The sequence below is a fragment of the Actinia tenebrosa genome, unplaced genomic scaffold (genome assembly GCF_029948245.1).
Source record: "Actinia tenebrosa isolate PJP-AT-01 unplaced genomic scaffold, QUT_ActTen_1.0 PGA_scaffold0__85_contigs__length_37466705, whole genome shotgun sequence".
Taxonomy (NCBI): domain Eukaryota; kingdom Metazoa; phylum Cnidaria; class Anthozoa; order Actiniaria; family Actiniidae; genus Actinia; species Actinia tenebrosa.
In genome coordinates, this window is record NW_028292569.1 from 21588409 (window position 1) to 21606795 (window position 18387).

General features: G+C 41.8%; 2 protein-coding genes and 1 long non-coding RNA gene across 7 annotated transcripts in view; all 3 read right to left on the reverse strand.

Moving 5' to 3' along the window:
* LOC148913774 (uncharacterized) overlaps window positions 1–8198 on the reverse strand; it is a 203344-nt gene extending 195146 nt beyond the window's left edge. For all 3 annotated transcript variants that reach the window (XM_089036139.1, XM_089036135.1, XM_089036140.1), the window contains exon 1: window positions 8123–8198. The gene's annotated coding sequence lies outside the window, so the exon portion shown is untranslated. The remainder of the gene's footprint in view (window positions 1–8122) is intronic.
* On the reverse strand, window positions 1711–10752 carry LOC148913793 (opioid-binding protein/cell adhesion molecule homolog). 3 transcript variants are annotated; one of them, XM_089036074.1, is made up of 10 exons: window positions 10548–10752; window positions 8476–10063; window positions 7993–8367; window positions 7155–7433; window positions 6527–6802; window positions 5940–6011; window positions 3389–3538; window positions 3018–3045; window positions 2814–2928; window positions 1711–2306 (listed from the first exon to the last, which is right to left on the reverse strand). In XM_089036074.1, the coding sequence occupies exons 2-10, from the start codon at window positions 8543–8545 to the stop codon at window positions 1983–1985; spliced, it is 1689 nt and encodes a 562-aa protein (XP_088892200.1). In that variant the 5' UTR covers window positions 8546–10063; window positions 10548–10752; the 3' UTR covers window positions 1711–1982. The 3 variants fall into 3 exon arrangements, with proteins under 3 accessions (XP_088892200.1, XP_088892196.1, XP_088892205.1); XM_089036079.1 differs by having other exon boundaries at window positions 2210–2306; window positions 2782–2928; window positions 3018–3048; XM_089036070.1 differs by lacking the exon at window positions 10548–10752 and having other exon boundaries at window positions 3018–3048; window positions 8476–8625.
* A 4788-nt stretch (window positions 10753–15540) lies between these two features.
* On the reverse strand, window positions 15541–17120 carry LOC148913794 (uncharacterized). Its single transcript, XR_016119056.1, has 3 exons — window positions 16660–17120; window positions 15886–16154; window positions 15541–15719 (listed from the first exon to the last, which is right to left on the reverse strand). It is a non-coding gene; the product is annotated as an uncharacterized LOC148913794 (long non-coding RNA).
* Between the last annotated feature and the right edge of the window lie 1267 nt (window positions 17121–18387).

An 18387-nucleotide genomic window follows, 5' to 3' on the forward strand; every position in this document is an offset into this window, starting at 1 on the left:
ATTGTAAATGAACTCTTTATAATTACTGATCATTGTAAATTTCTACTTTCTAACTTTAACTTCATGTGCATATGTATGTATTAATATGTATTTATTTCTATATATTCATTTTTATATATGACAATATACACCTTCATGCTTCATCAAATAATTATATCTAAATTACCCAAGCTTATATAAGACACCTCAAGAATATAAGCCTATGGTTTCTTCTTTAGGTGTCTTCCTTCTGGATATATATACATTCAATTATAAAATCTGCAATCACTATTTCTTTTATTACATATTTGTACAATTATTGTTAATAGAATTTTGAATACTTGTTACTATATTTCCAGAAAGGTAGATTGAATAAACTGATTGATTGATTGAGAAACCTTTTCGTGTCGATAGTTAGATTTAACAGCCTTCTTATATGGACATATGTGCTTTGTTAAATTGCAAGAAAAACACAGAAGGTCAAATATTATAAACAACATTTCTCAAAATCAGAGCTAGCTACCTTATTTGCCGGGGTCGATCCTTGAAATACGCACATTCTAAATTACTGATGTAGAATCTGTGGTCGATTGAACGAATTTATACTTTTCGTTTTTTTACTTTCAAAAATCTCCGATTTGAGACGAGTATTTGTGAAAACCTTTCTTCAAGAATAGGCACTTTGTGAAGTAAAAACCTTGAACATTATTCGCAAAATACGGCATAAATTAATTGTAAATGTACTAATCTCACTACCTAAAAAACATGAAAAATTGATTCTCCAGTCATGAGTCATTTCTATGGATAAAATGCAGGCGTTTAGCGTCTAGGTTTAAGTATTTTATATCAACACGTATCGCTGTTTAAAAGATATTTTTATTTCAAATGGTTAGAGTTTATACTATTCCAAAACCTCTTATTTTGGATGTTTCTTACAGCCATGAAGAGCTCACAAGCGTCCAATGCTTAGTAAAATGCAAAGCAGTATTTGTGATTTCCAATTTATTTAAAGCTGAGCTGAGCCGTCTATATTTTTAAAACAGTAAACAAATGATGTTAGCGCCGAAGTTAGCTCGCCATATTTTTATTCATGCACTAAAACATTCTTTTAAAGTGCTCAACAGTAAACATGTTTCATTCTTTCTAAGAAGAACGTTTTATTGACAGCATGGCAGTTAGAATCCAAGAAAACTATTAAAAGAGGTCACACGACTATTTAATTCATATTTATTCATCAAATACTAACATAACAATAAATAAAACACGGATCGACAGATCCAAGTGAGTAATTAGTGATTTATTCGGTCTACTAACAAGCATTTTCCCCGTCACAAACCAAATATTCTCCTACAGCCCATGCGTTATTACTACTGTTGTCCTCTTCCTCCCCCCCCCCCCCCCCCCCCCCCCCCAACCCCCCTCCCCCGCGCTCACATAAAAAGGAAATGGTCATCGAGGATTCTCTCTAAGTAACGCTATATATTGTAGGGACAAGTGGGCACCAACAAATTTGCCTGCGGGATTCATGTGGGTTTGGCGCGGAAATTGTACATACCTTCCCCTCTTCTGTAATGAGGACCCCGCTACTCCCCTGCAATATACATCCCATTAGGTATCGAGAATGCTATTATGAAATTAAACACAAATGAATGAATGTGTGTATAGACATTTTTATTCCTTCTTTTTAATTGGAAGAAAAAAAAGATAATCAAACAAACAAACAAACAAACATTCATTCTTAGTAGGTCTCTTTTATTTATTATTCATAGAAGACGATAATTATTGCAATTGATAATAGACGATAGATGATAACTGTTTGTATTTGATATTAATTCTATTTTAACTATAATTATGAAGATGACGTCAGTCACTTTCTGTACTGATACGGCTAACGTCATGAACATTCTTAATTGTCTACATTTAAATTACATTGGCTGCAATTGGAGATGAACAAACAAGCGTTCATGAATTCGGATGTACATTGACTTTTTCTCTAAAAACGTTTACAGCATGATCTTTTGATAAAAAGAAAAGTAAAAATAATAATTCGTCGCTTCAATGTATACACTCTTGAGAATAATGCACGAAATTATCGAAACTCCGAGAAATCTAATTGCTATGATTTTTATAGCTAAATGTATTAGTAAGGATATATTGTTTATTATTCCAGAAAAAAACAATTCATATATAGGCTCTACAATGTCATCATGACTTGAATTTTGGCTGCAATCAATCTCACTATACGCGTCACGATCTGGTAATGGTGGAGGGATGACTTCGGTTGAATGCAGAAGATCTAATTCCGCATAGATGATCTGGCCTGGGCACTGAAATAACAAAAAAAATATATTGCTCAACTAATTCATTCATCAGGGACGGCGGAAGAGTTTTTAAAATGTGGGCTAGATTCCTCCCTCCCCTAGCTGTTTTGAGAAAAAGTGGAGGCTAAATCCCCCCAGTTTCCCCGTCTCCACCGTCCCTGGTTATTTGCTTTAAAATCTACCTTACAGCAAAAAAAAGATGTGTTGCCAGCTAAATCGTCTATTCATGCATGATGTTCCGTGCGTCTTGCAATAGAAAATCAAAACAAATCGTTATTTTGTCGGGATTTCAAAATGTCTGATTCTCACGTGTAATTGAGAGCAAATATAAAACAAAGCATGATCACTAAATGTACAAATGGTGCTTGTGCAGCGCACAAATCAAACCCTTGATTTTTTAATATAGCTTTAATTGTTGTCATTTCAATGATCTATTTTTCAAATCAATAAAAAATATGCCGATGATATGATAATCTAGCACCTCTTTCAGACCTGTTTCTTGCTATTGTCTACCTGGGCATGCATTGGTATGTCGTTCTGTTGTCTTGCTCTCCTTTTTTTTGACAAATCAACACTTGCATACATGGGTATGTCATCTTCTATAGCCTCCAGAGGCAAAGAAGGCATCCTTAGGACAAATGAACTGGTCTTAGTTCTTAAGAATATACGTCTTCCGAGTATAATCAGATCAGTTTACAAATCAAAACAATTACTCACTCATTTCCCCTTAGTTGTTCTTTTGTATCTGCTGATATAATGATATATGCAGTTGGTGAAATGGTTATATTAAACCTATAACTTGCATGATTAGGTTATTAATCATGACTGATAAATTGTTAATCACTGAGGATGTTGGAATTAAAGATTGGATTGTTTTTAGTTTTGGAAATAACATGAAAAAGGGTTAAGAAGCAAAATTCAAGAGGGAAAAAAAATAAACAAAAGAAAGAAGGACATCAAGAAAGCGTTAGGGATGCTGATGTTAAGAATTAAGGTGACGGTGATGCGCTGAGGAGCAGGAGCATGAGCAGGAGGGCAACATCAATAAGGAATGGTAACAATAACAATATTCAAAAAATGCAATATACCTTTGCTATTACTGTACTTTTTATAGATCACTACAGCAAAGATAATAATTATCGTTATCAAGACAAACATTACTGCTCCACCTGCTGCCAATAAAAGAATATCCTTTTTGCCCATTTTATTGTCTCCTCCAAGAGGACTGCTAGTATTGCCTACAACACAAAAAAAATATGATGAAGAAGTTGAATATAGAAAATATAAGAAATTCTAAAATTTACGTGAAAGAAAAAAAGAAAAAAAAGATAATAGTACTTATCATATGACCCGTGCGGCCCTGCTCGCGCGCTCTAATAAAACCATTGGAAAAAGTCACGTGATGGGGGCCGGACGGGTTGACGTAAGCGGGCCGGAAAAACCCATCCGGCCCTGCTCAAAATCCGTCCGGCCCTCTTCCGATGTAACCATTAAATTTCATTTAAAAAGAAGCTAAAATGACTGACAATTTAAGCGAACACGACGAAAGCAAATTCTACTATCCAGACGAGAGAATAGACGATAGAAATGCAAAAGTAAACTTCTTAAAAGATGAAGAGTTTAAGCTTTCCAGACAAGCCTTGATGTCCAGACGACGAGAATTAAGAAAAGAGGGCAAAGGAGACAAGCCAAATGCTACTGCTCCTCTGACAAGCAAAGATATTGATGCTATTTTTACTGAAAACGAGTTTGGAGTCCATGATCCAGAGATCCTTTCCCGTACTATGTGCTTCTTGCTTCTTATTTGAACAAAGATGAAATAAATGGCGAAGAGTATGTAGAGTGGTTCCAAGAAAAAGAAACTAAAACCAGACACGGCGATGAAAATGAACACCAGAGAGCTTTCCGACCAAGAGCTTATGAGAGCTGCGACAAGAAATGTCCAGTGGCCTACTATAAACGATTTGTTTACAGGCGTCCCGAAGAAGTCAAAAGTCCAGAAAGTCCTTTTTTTCTTGCTATAAATCATAGAAGGACGCCAAATGATCAAGTGTGGTTCCTAAACAGACCGATGGGAAAGAACAAGATTGGCAAATTCCTGTCTCAAGCAACAAAAGATTTGAAGTTCACGAAGTCAAAAGCCGGTAAAATTACCAACCATTCCGTACGTAAAACTGGTATCACAACACTCCTGGATGCTGGTGTTCCACACAACATTGTCGCTCAACTGAGTGGCCATAAGAGCCTTAAAAGCCTCGACAGTTATGCGGTTGCCTGTGAGAGTCAACAACGAAACATGTCGAAGATACTGAGTGGTGTTGAGAACGTCAAGCACGAAGCCAGCAGCAAGCAATCATGTCTCCCAGCGCAACCGACTACAAGTTCAACTGCCGCTGCAGGTTATTTTTTTGGGGGGAGCAAACATTGGAGTATTGAACATTCAGAATTTTGTTCTTTCAGGCCATGAAGAAAGCTCTAGTTCGTGTTTGGTCAAAACTAAGAAACGTCGTTTTATGATCGAGTCAGATGAAGAAGACTAAAAGTCTAAAAACGTTGAAATTTGTACATGAAAACACTTAGAGTTGACATAGACATTCTTGAGTTCCCAAGCTGCTATTTTTTCCCGATTTTTGACCAAATAGCTATTTGCGAAGTGTAGTAAGAAACTTATTAAAACTTTCAATGGTGTTAAAAACAATTTTACTTCTTGAAATGTGCCTCGTGTTTACAGTGACTGTTGAATGGCTTCTTTTCAATCAAATCAAATGGAATTCTCCTATTGGTTCTCGTTTACGCGCGCTGTATTTATCAAGTCTAGCAAGATCTTTCAGCCTTTTTTTTACGATAAAAATTGGGTCATATGATAAAAGGTAAAGGTAAAGCACCTATATTTAATGTCGGTAGTTCCTTCAGTTAAATTTCAACTGCTATCAATGGAAGCCGACGGTGCGCACTTTACCCCCTCTCTCCATCAGTGCTCTGTTTTAAGAGTATTTAAAGCTGAAGCTACACGGATTAGAGAGAAGTCGAAACAGACGTGGAGATCCTGAGGATCGAACCGTGGACCTCAAGCTCTCAAGCTGCGCTCGGTCCGTACGACATGACCTCGGGCCAAATATTTTCCCGTCCGGCCCTCCCACTCAGTCAATAGAGCGAATTCGTATATATCGCACTTTTACATGCTAATGAATTTTGCTAATATTCAAATGAGCTGTTTTCGAACGAAATATATCCTTGAAAATACTCCCACAAAACTTAACCATTCCAAACCCCAAACATCATATAAATGTATGCTAACCAAATAAGTGTTTTAATTATCGATTTGTTAAATAATCTCTTTAGATATTTTCAAATGAACACCATATCAAACAATTGTTGTCATTCGCGGGCTTCCTGTGGTGACAAACCACGCTCCCCTCCCCTACATAATTTCCAGTCTTTTTTCGGCCAAAACCAAGATGGCCAAGATGGCAACTAGCAACGAAATGAAAACAAACAAACAAAACAAAAAGATACTCGTATAATACCCGTTTATGAATTAAATTTTCCAGTAAGTTTTCATTTAATTTTCTGTTCTTCAGATTTTGCTTGCATGTTCGTTTTCCTAGGTTGTTTGTTTGTTACCTTTGCTTAGATTACCTCGGTTAACTGTTGATATCGAGCTTTGTATATGGCGTGTACTTTCCGATGGTACCGGAGAAGTAGGAAGAGCTAAAAAAGACCAAATTACAATATGTAGTTGCACAACTTTTAAAAGAAGCCTTTTCACGTTTTGTAGCTGTTAGCAAAGGCGCATCCAGCCAAAATTTTAGGGGAGAGGGGGGAGCTAGGTGAGTTTAGGGGGGGGACTAATTGAGTTTCTTCAACACGGCGGAAAACAATATAAAAAAGTATCGTTTTTTTCTGCTGAATGATAAGGGGGGGCTCCAGTCCGCCTTTGCACCCCCCCCCCCCCCCCCCCCACCGGATTAGTTGACACTGATGAATGTATAATACCATAATTAAAATGATAAGCCATAAAAATGATGAATTAAAATATAATTTCACGGGCGAGGCTAATCCACAATTTTAGTACGATGAGTGCGTCCTCAATCATCATGCATTTCCACGATGAAACACTTTGGTGTAATGTTTGACGTACTTGGTTTTGGAAACAACTTTTTGAATATTGTGATTTCGCATAAAAAGAACCATAAGAACCATTAATAGGATTAAATGTTTCAAACCTGTTTGGGTGACATTGATAATGTGTTCATCATAACCAAGTAAATTTTCTGCTTTACACCTGTATAACCCATAGCTGTCTGCATTAATGGTTACTAGTTCCAAGACACCAACACCAGTAGCAGTATGGGATCCTGTAGGTATTGATCGATCACGGGGATCATACCACGTGAACAGAGGAGAGGGCACGCCATGGGCCAAGCAGTATATCCTGACTGTACCATTATTATATGAAGAAACTGTGTCATTTGACTGGACTACATCTATTTGTGGTTTGTCTGCGAAGAGAACGAATTGATTCTTCCAATATATACCTTCTGATATACGTTCAGATGGATAAATGACCTTTTTATCGATGATCGCCTGAATGGTCAATGGATGTTTGACGTCTGTCTTTCTATCTGTCTCTATATTTTCTGTCTGTCTGTCTAACTGTCTATTCTTCTTGTTTGTTGTCACTAGATAGGTATTCCGCAAAAGGGTTTTAGCTAATAGGGTATGCTTCATAATTTCATGATCTATTAGGATAACCGAAAAATCGACATACAATTTCGTACTAGCAAATAACAAAAGAACCGCCTATTTAATTAAATCCAAAGGTTGACAAAATAATAAATGTACTAAACTCACATTGGACAGATATCGTTGTACTTCTACAGGCTGGATTCTCCTTCGGGTTGTTATTGGCACAGCAATTATATATCCCACTGTCATTTCTTGTGATATTTGATAGATTAACTGTTACTTTTCCCACGCCTTGGTTCTTATGAAACTTGACACCATCCATCAATCTCAGCCATGTGATGTTTGGTTCAGGAATTCCAACCGCAGAACATCTGATAAGTAATCCTTCGGATTCATTTACACGTATCTTCGAAGACGAAGGATTTAACGTGATATTAGGCAAAGCTGTTATGAGAAGAACGAAACTCATTCAAAACACTACAAGAATTACAATCTATGTCCAGGAATCGCGGACATTTGAGCCCGCACATTGGTATGCGGCTTTCCCATGATAACATAGAAACCAATAAGGCTGCTAATCTCTAAAAGCCTTGTTTCTTAGATTTATGTTCTATTCTTGGATCTTTAGTACAGAAAAGGACGCGGTTAATTATCTTTAATTTAGCTGAAAATCACTGTGTTAGTGGTACAATATGTGGACTTCGAGGAATGAACTTTCATTAAAATGAAAAATCATTTTAGCGGAAGAAAGCATCGCTAGCTACAGTGAAAGTAAGCAAAAACGACAATCCAAAATAACTAAAACAAATTGCCGTTTGAGGAAAAAACTTGAATACAAAAAATAGATATAAACAAATAATAAAAGCAAAGATAAGCGAAAGCTTGGTGTAATTAATACATGGATGATATAAATACTTGAAGCTCGTTAAAATCACGATATATGTTCCATTTTCCTAATCTTACTAATAATGAGATGTGTAGCATCAAAAACATTTGAACTTACATGTTACGACGAGCGTAACTTTACTTGTTATGGAGCTTCTTGTTGCCAGCACCAGAACACATCCATACGTACCACTATCAGCCAGAGTGACATTATGGATTACTAGTGTAGCAGTTGATTCTTTACTCACTCGAACAGGGTTCAGTAGTCTAGCAGGACATGTATTGTTGTTTATGTACCATTTCCCCTCGTTGAATACATTTTCCTGTGCGATTAAAAATGCACTGCCATTGTCAGCATAGAATATCCACTTTGGTGAAAAAATATCAAACTCTTCCTTCCGGTTATCTACAGTGTAATCCCACACGAGCTTAACTGTTTCTCCTACAGACACATGCAAAATACTTGATGGAACTACTGTGAAACGAGCTGCACCTAAAATATTCAACCAGGAAATATTAAAATATAAAAATATGTACTAGCAAAATTGATTCCTGTAGGATAAAGCGATGTTTCTGAGAAAGTAGACAAAAATATTCTCACCCTGCGTCCTGCTCACGAGTAACACTACTTTGAACATCAGTGAAATCCATAGGACTAGTGATGCCTCCATTGTCTCAAAAGATTAAAGCATTAGTGGATCATAATGATATAATATTTGAATAGGTAATGTATTTCACTTTCACGATTAATTGTTTTATGCATGTGGAATTTCTTTCTCGAAACTAAATATCAATGAAAAGGGTTTTCGTTCATTCTAGCGCATTATAGCAACAATCAAATGATGCTAAAATGAAATTCAAGGTTATTTCGTTGTAATCATTGGACCACTTGATTTAATATCGAGTCCAAATGATTAAGGATAACTGTCCTTCTTGATTTTTTTTTCTTTTTTTCTTTTTCTTATTTCTTTCGTTTACTAAAAACAATCCAACGAAGCGTAAGGGCGTAAACGTGATTCTTATTCCAGATGATTTTCTTCTGATGCTTCAAATTTTTACATTATACTGGAGGCAGGGCATCACTGAGAAAAATTACTGAACACTTTAAAAAGTGTTACACCCGGTCATTGCAAATAAACTCAGCTTTGTGCTCAAAATAATGTACCAATGGAAATAGTAATGGATTCAAACATGACCATTGATTTCGAAAGCATCTAAACCTTCACGATATTGATGGAAGCCCCGTGTGGTTAAGTATTGTGCTCGAGTGAGGTTTCGTACCCATGGAAGACGCCTTTTGGTTTACTGTCATTCAATAAAGGGAAACATACCTCATGGCGCGCGCCTTTTTTTTGTAATTTTTTTCTTCTTTTTTGTTGTTGTTGTTGTTGTTGTTGTTGTTGTAGATGTTGCCCACTACATTATGCATACACTGAATGTCCTTTTATTAATTACTACCACTTATACTATAATACTACAAATTGTATACACCAGGTCGGTATTTAAATGAAAGTCTAAAAATAAATCACATTTATCAATGAGGGAAAAAATATTGGAATTATCACATTTATCAATGAGGGAAAAAATATTGGAATTATCTGACAATATATTTAGATGAATATTCATTTGATATGTTTGCTTTGTTTCCTTTGCACTTTTGCTTTCTTATTTTATTGTTCACTTATTCCTCCTTTTTATCTTATTTTTAATATAAACATCTTTTTTTCTTTTTTCTTTTTCTTTTCTTTTAATAAAACTTCCTAGGTACTTCTATCACAATATTCAACATTACTTTAATACAACTACTTTTCTTTTACGCTTGAATACAGATGCAGTGTTTGGTATTCTGATCCTTGCTGCTCGTGATTATTATTCGATGTAACATGTTTTAATAATGTCTCACAGGGAACATTTGTTGGTAGCCCTATTTCATTATTGTCCCTTAGTAGCGACTGATACTCGTGCACACTTGACAATGACTCTCCATTATTTATCTGTTGATAAAGATGCTAAGTTCCTGACAGAAAGTGCTGCTTTGCAGGGTTCTCTTTTGGTTTCCTCTCGTCCAATAAGGTTGGAGTGCATTCTCTCGATACTGCTCCAACATCAATATTCGGTGGTATGAGGTTTGGTGATTCGTGGGGTGTTTTCGATGCTGCTGGTTCGTGGGTTTCCATTTCGATTCTATCCTATATTATATAAGAATATAGTATAACAAATTTTCTTTTTTTTTTTTTTTTTCGTTGTCTGTTTATTAGATAAACCCAAAACATCTACTCTATCCCCATTACTAAGAAGATATAACTAGCTAAAAACTAGTGTGAGCTGCGTCGGTGTTTCTAATGAAACAGTAATAATGAAAAAGTAAATTATACACCGTGAAAAGATGAAACTTACAAGTAAGTTTTTTCATCTTTTCACGGTGTATAATTTACCTTTTCCTCATTACTATCCCTATTACTGCTTAGGTTAAGTTGGCAATCAATAAGTCAAGGGACCAAGGGTTAGTGAGTAGTCCATATTCAGATATATAGTACAACTTAAATTGTTTTCATCCACCCCATCACCTAAATAAATTATAAATTAATTAAAAACGTAGTCCAAATCAACCTGTGGCTTTTTTTCCTACATTTTTATTTCCTTATTACTGACATCCTGTAGTATTAAACTCACCTTTACAATCTCAAAAGATTCTTCTGGTTTTGAAACCCTAAAAAGCGAAAATATAATCCTTAAAACGTTTATCAAAATTCAGTTGGCTATAGTCCTGAAAAATGGCGTGAATTATGAATTATTTGTTTTTGTATAGGGAGTGAGGATATGCAACGGGTGGGTTATTACATACATTATCCATCCATCCATCCATCCATCCATCCATCCATCCATCCATCCATCCATCCATCCATCCATCCATCCATCCAATCCATCCATCCATCCATCCGTCCCAGTCCTCCGTCCATCCGTCCATCCGTCCATCCGTCCATCCGGTCATCCGGCCATCCGTCCATCCGTCCCATCCGTCCATCCGTCCATCCGTCCATCCGTCCATCCGTCCATACCGTTCCATCCGTCCATCCGTCCATCCGTCCATCCGTCCATCCGTCCATCCGTCCATCCGTCCATCCGTCCATCCGTCCATCCGTCCATCCGTCCTCGTCCATCCGCCCATCCGTCCATCCGTCCATCCGGCCATCCGTCCATCCGTCCAGCCGTCCATCCGTCCCATCCGTCCATCCGTCCATCCGTCCATTCCGTCCATCCGTCCATCCGTCCATCCGTCCATCCGTCCATCCGTCCATCCGTCCATCCGTCCATCCGTCCATCCGTCCATCCGTCCATCCGTCCATCCGTCCATCCGTCCATCCGTCCATCCGTCCATCCGTCCTCCAGTCCATCCGTCCATCCGTCCATCCGTCCATCCGTCCATCCGTCCATCCGTCCATCCGTCCATCCGTCCATCCGTCCATCCGTCCATCCGTTCCATCCGTCCATCCGTCCTCCGTCCATCCGGCCATTCGTCCAATCCGTCATCCGTCATCGTCCATCCGTCCATTCCGTCCATCCGTCCATTCCGTCCATCCGTCCATCCGTCATTCGTCCATCCGTCCATCCGTCCATCCGTCCATCCGTCCATCCGTCCATCCGTCCCATCCGTCCATCCGTCCATCCGTCCATCCGTCCATCCGTCCATCCGTCCATCCGTCCATCCGTCCATCCGTCCATCCGTCCATCCGTCCATCCGTCCATCCGTCCATCCGTCCATCCGTCCATCCGTCCATCCGTCCATCCGTCCATCCGTCCATCCGTCCATCCTTCCATCCGTCCATCCGTCCATCCGTCCATCCGTCCATCCGTCCATCCGTCCGCATCCGTCCATCCGTCCATCCGTCCATCCGGCCATCCGTCCATCCGTCCATCCGTCCATCCGTCTCATCCTCCGTCCATCCGTCCATCCGTCCTCCGTCCATCCGTCCATCCGTCATCCGTCATCCGTCCATCCTCCATCCGTCCATCCGTCCATCCGTCCATCCGTCCATCCGTCCATCCGTCCATCCGTCCATCCGTCCATCCGTCCAGCCTCCATCCGTCCATCCGTCCATCCGTCCATCGTCCATCCGTCCATCCGTCCATCCGTCATCCGTCATCCGTCATCCTTCCATCCGTCCATCCGTCCATCCGTCATCCGTCCCATCCGTCCATCCGTCCATCGCGTCCATCCGTCCCATCCGTCATCCGTCCATCCGTCCCGTCATCCGTCCATCCGTCATCCGTCCATCCGTCCATCCGTTCATCCGTCCATCCGTCCATCCGTCCATCCGTCCATCCGTCCATCCGTCATCCGCTCCGTCCAGCCGTCCATCCGTCCATCCGTCTCCGTCATCCGTCCATCCGTCCATCCGTCCAGCCGTCCATCCGTCCATCCGTCCATCCGTCCATCCGTCCATCCGGTCCATCCGTCCATCCGTCCATCCGTCCATCCGTCCATCCGTCCATCCGTCCATCCGTCCATCCGTCCATCCGTCCATCCGTCCATCCGTCCATCCGTCCCATCCGTCCATCCGTCCATCCGTCCATCCGTCCATCCGTCCATCCGTCCATCCGTCCATCCGTCCATCCGTCCATCCGTTCCATCCGTCCCTCTCCGTCCATCCTTCCATCCGTCCATCCGTCCATCCGTCCATCCGTCCATCCGTCCATCCGGTCCATCCGTCCATCGTCCATCCGTCATCCGTCCATCCGGCCATCCGTCCATCCGTCCACCGCATCCTTGTCCATCCGTCCATCCGTCCATCCGTCCATCCGTCCATCCGTCCATCGTCCATCCGTCATCCGTCCATCCGTCCATCCGTCCATCCGTCCATCCGTCCATCCGTCCATCCGTCCATCCGTCCATCCGTCCATCCGTCCATCCGTCCATCCGTCCATCCGTCCATCCGTCCATCCGTCCATCCGTCCATCCGTCCATCCGTCCATCCGTCCATCCGTCCATCCGTCCATCCGTCCATCCGTCCATCCGTCCATACCGTCCATCCGTCATCCGTCCATCCGTCCATCCGTCCATCAGTCCATCCGTCCATCCGTCCATCCGTCCATCCGTCCATCCGTCCATCCGTCCATCCGTCCATCCGTCCATCTCCAGCTCCATCCGTCCATCCGTCCATCCGTCCATCCGTCCATCCGTCCATCCGTCCATCCGTCCATCCGTCCATCCGTCCATCCGTCCATCCGTCCATCCGTCCATCCGTCCATCCGTCCATCCGTCCATCCGTCCATCCGTCCATCGTCCATCCGTCCATCCGTCCATCCGTCCATCCGTCCATCCGTCCATCCGTCCATCCGTCCATCCGTCATCCGTCCATCCGCATCCGTCATCCGTCCATCCGTCCATCCGTCCATCCGTCCATCCGTCCATCCGTGTCCCCGTTGCCATCCGTCATAAGTCCTTCCATTTCCGTCCATCTACCGTCCATCCGTCCCTTCGATCCATGTCCATGGACGTACTCTCATGTCCCTCCGTCCCTGGTTGATCCGTGGAGATCCTTCGCGCTCTTCCATCCGTCCCTCCGTCCATGCCGTCGCTCGTATTTCCCTCCTGCCATCGAAGGGTCCCTTTCCATCCATTTCCCCGTCCTTTCCGCATCCGTCCATCCGGGAGAGAGTCCCTTCCATCTTTTCAAGGCCCGGCTGTTAGTGCATCCGTCCCTGTCATTCCTCCATTTCGTGTGAGAGGTGTCCAGTTGCATCCGTCCATCCGTCCTCCGTCCATCCGTCCATCCGTCCGTCCATCCGTCCATCCGTTCCATACCGTCCATCCGTCCCTCCGGCCATCCGTCCATCCGTCCCTCCCGTCATTCCGTCCATCCGTCCATCCGTCCAATACGTTCCGTCATCCGTCCATCCGTCCATCCGTCCATCCGTCCATCCGTCCATCCGTCCATCCGTCCATCCGTCCATCCGTCCCTCCCTCCGTCCATTCCGTCCATCCGTCATCCGTCACCATCGTCAACATCCGTCCATCCGTCCATCGTCATCCGTCCATCCGTCCATCCGTCCATCCGTCCATCGTCCATCCGTCCATCCGTCCATCCGTCCATCCGTCCATCGTCCATCCGTCCATCCGTCCATCCGTCCATCCGTCCATCCGTCCATCCGTCATCGTCCATCCGTCCATCCGTCCATCCGTCCATACGCTCATCCGTACCATTCCGTCCATCCGTCCATCCGTCCATCCGTCCATCCGTCCATCCGTCCATCCGTACATCCGCCATCCGTCCATCCGTCCAATCCGTCCATCCGTCCATCCGTCCATCCCGTATCGTCCATCCGTCCATCCGTCCATCCGTCCATCCGTCCATGACGTCATCCGTCCATCCGTCAATCCGTCCATCCGTCCTCCCCGTCCCCTCCGTCCCCCGTCATCCGTCATCCGTCCATCCGTCCATCCGTCCATCCGTCCATCCGTCCATCCGTCCATCCGTCCATCCGTCCATCCGTCCATCCTCCATCCGTCCATCCGTCCATCCGTCCATCGTTCCATCCGTCCATTCCGTCCATCCGTCCATCGTCATCCGTCCATCCGTCCATCCGTCCATCCGTCCATCCGTCCATCCGTCCATCCCGTCTCGTCCATCCGTCCATCCGTCCATCCGTCCATCCGTCCATCCGTCCATCCGTCCATCGTCATCCGTCCATCCGTCACATCCGTCCATCCGTCCATCCCGTCCATCCGTCCATCCGTCCATCCGTCCATCCGTCCATCCGTCCATCCGTCCATCCGTCCATCAGTACATCCGTCCATCCGTCCATCGTCCATCCTCGCTCCATCCGTTCATCCTCCTCCGTCCAGTCCGTCAATCCGTCCATCCGTCAATCCGTCCATCGGCTCATTCCGTCCATGCCGTCCATCCGTCCATCCTTCCATCCGTCGCCTCCATCCGTCCATCGTCCATCCGTCCATCCGTCCATCGCCATCCGTCCATCCGTCCCCGTCCATGTACCGTCCATCCGTCCATCAGTCCATAAGTCGTATATATCCGTCCAGTCCATCCGCAATCCATAGTCATCCGTCCAAGCGTCCATCCGTCCATACACTCCGTCCATCCTCCATCGTCCCATTCCGTCCATCGTCCATCCGTCCATCCGTCCATCGTCCGTCATCCGTCTCCGTCCTCCGGCCATCCGTCCATCCGTCCATCCCATCGAAGTGTGCCGTCCATCAATCCGTCAATCCGTAATTCCGTCCATACGTCAATCAGTCCATCATCCATCAGTACATACGTCCATCCGTCCATCCGCCACCGTCATCCGTCAATCAGTCGTCATATCCGGTCATCCGTCCATCCGCCATCCGTCCATCCGTCATCCGTCCATCCGTCAATCCGTCCATATCAGTCCATCCGTCATCCGTCCATTCCGTCCGTCCATCCATCCGTCCATCCGTCCTCCGTCGTCGTCAGTCCGTCGTCCTCCGTACTCATCCATCCAGCATTCTATCAGCCATCTATCCATTTTTTCTTTACAAACCGTTCTAAAGTTTAAGATTATATTATTGTTCTCCAAAAACCTGTTTTGAATAAACACTTAATAATGTGTTCATCAAAACCCAAGCATATTTTTAAGTTTAGCTGTACGTACAACCCATAGGCTGTCTGCGTCTAGGTACTAGTTCCAAGACACCAACACCAGTAACAGTATGAGAACCTGTGGGTATTGATCGATTACGGGGATCATACCACGAGAACAGAGGAGAGGGCACGCCATGGGCCAAACAGTATATCCTGATTTTACCACCATTATATGAAGAAATTGTGAAATTTGACTGAAATAAATCTATTTGCGGCTCATCTGTGAAGAGAGTGAATTATATATTTTCAGCCTGCACTGTTTTCAATGATCTTGATTGTGGTCATATTGATTTGTTACAAACCTTGCAGCGCCCCCTCACCACACCATTTTGGCTAAAAAAACATAACATATATTTGTACATCTAAAAAATAGCAGTTAGACTCACACTGGACGGTTACCAAGATACTCTTACAAAACGGAAGTTGTTTAGGTTGTTAATAGCACAGCATTCGTATTGCCCACTGTCATCTCTTGTAATATTTGTAATATCGATGGTCACATTCCCTACGCCTTGATCAATGACATCACCCTGTACTTTTTGCCACGTGACGTTTGGCATAAGAGTTCCTACCGCAGAACATTTGATATGAAGATCTTGTGATTCATTTATTGATATGTTTGAAAGAAACGGATTTAACGATAAAGATGGAAATGCTGTAAATAAGAAAATAGCTCATGTAAGTACATATCAGTCGTCCTTAATACAAATACGACAAAAAAACTTTAAAAAAACAAATTACTTATTTTGAGCATTTTCTTTGGAATGCATACCATATCCATTAAGAAGTTAACTATCACAATTGTACATATTAGGCAAAGTTTAAAGTGCAAAGGATATATGGTATGAGCAAAGAACGAAAGAACGAAAGAACGAAAAATATTTAGGATTTTAAGATTAATATCGTACTCATCAACTCGAGTTTTATTATGGTTGAAGAAATGTTAATAGGAGAACAAGATCATTAACTTAACAATATATGTACTGAGAATATTTCAAAATTTGGAAAATCTAAATCTAAATCTAAAGCAAGCAAGACAATAATTTAATAGAAACAAGAACGACAATTCCAAAAAATTAAAAACAATTATACCCCCATGTTACGACCAGCTTAACTTATGGGGCTTCTTGCTGCCAGCATCAGAACACATCCATACTTACCACTATCATCCAGAGTAACATATGGATTACCAATGTAGCGTTAGATTCTTTACTCACTCGAACAGGGTTCAGTAGTCTAGCAGGACATGTATTGATGGTTATCTTCCATTTCCACTTGTTGAATGTATTTTCATGTGCGATTTGAGATACACTGCCATTGTCAGCATAGAACATCCACTTAGGAGAAAAAATGTAAAACTCTTCCATCCTGTTATCTACACTGTAATCCCACACGAGCTTAACTGTTTCTCCTACAGACACATACAAAATACTTGATGGAACTACTGTGAAACGAGCTGCACCTAAAATATTCAACCACGAAAAATATTATTTCGTTAGCAATGTGAGTATACCTGTTGATAAACTCTGAGAAAATAAAGAAACAAATTATCACCATGCGCCTTGTTCAAGAGTAATAGTTTGATCGTCAATGAAATCAATAGATCTACAGAGAACCCCATCGTTCTTATGAAGCAAGATGCGATCAAAAATAAGCAAGATATTTAAAGTTGGTAATTCCTATTTCACTTTATGGATCAAATGTAATGCGTGTGGGATCCTATAAAAATACATAGAAGAAAAAAAAAAACCATTTTCCCACTACTTTAGAACTTTCTTTCAAAAAAACACCCCATAAAAGATTCGAAAATTGTACACTCTATTTAGAGGGAAATCTGAAGCTAGGGTCGGAGTTTTGGCAAACAAAGGACGGGAGTTTAAAATTAACCTAAATATTTTTTAGCTTGGGATCAAGTCTTTAGTTTGACTTTTTTGAATAAATTGTTGTCGTGGGTAGCGTTTTAGGCTAGGAATGCAGACTTTCGGAAAACTTGTCAAAGAACAAGGCATAACGTAAAACCATATATAAAAGAATGGTGAACTTGAGGCCCAGCTAATCAACTAAAATAAATAAACAAGCTGGAACGAATAACAAAATTTTGGGCGTGATAGATTCAATGTATGTCTTTGCCAAGATACATAGAATTTCTACGTCACGCTGGGTACAGACTGATTCTACAATTTGAAACATGCAACCTTCGAGGAGTTAGCTAACTGTTTGAAAGGGAAATATGACGGTACGAGCGTCAAGCCAAATTAGGAATTAATCAGACATTCTTTAATTTTCTAGATTAAGATAATCGTTTGCCTCTCCAGTTTCTTGGATAAAAACACTAATGAGCTTTGATGGAATTGCGGTTTTTTGACCGGTGTCCGGTCCTAGTTTCTCTTCGAATTTTATTTGGATCCGGATCTAGCAATAAAGTTTGGGGGTTTTTTAAAATTCTCGTTTCCAAAGGCTATGGTTCTTGTTGGTTGGGTTTCGCAGTGTCTCTCGCGCTGCATTAAAACGCAAAAAAGACACATGGATCAAAAACGATACCTTATTGTTTTAAGTAGAGAAGCACGCAACGAACATTATATAGGAGAACAATTCAATACGCGCCATCGATTGTAAGTAAAAAAATTATTTTCGCATGAAGAAATAAAAAAGAAACAAATTAAAAAACTTTTGAAGAAAAGAAAAAAGATAAGAAGAAACAGAAAGCTTTTGATGTTGTGTGTCGGCTTGGAAATAAAATAATTGAACACCATATACTATATAATAGTACTTTTTAAAAATAACGTTACAGTTAAAATGAATTCAACAACCACTTGTCAGTGATTCAGTGCGCTTGCAGCAGCTAATAGTATTGTTGCCACACATTTCATTTGTAAATTCTGCATATT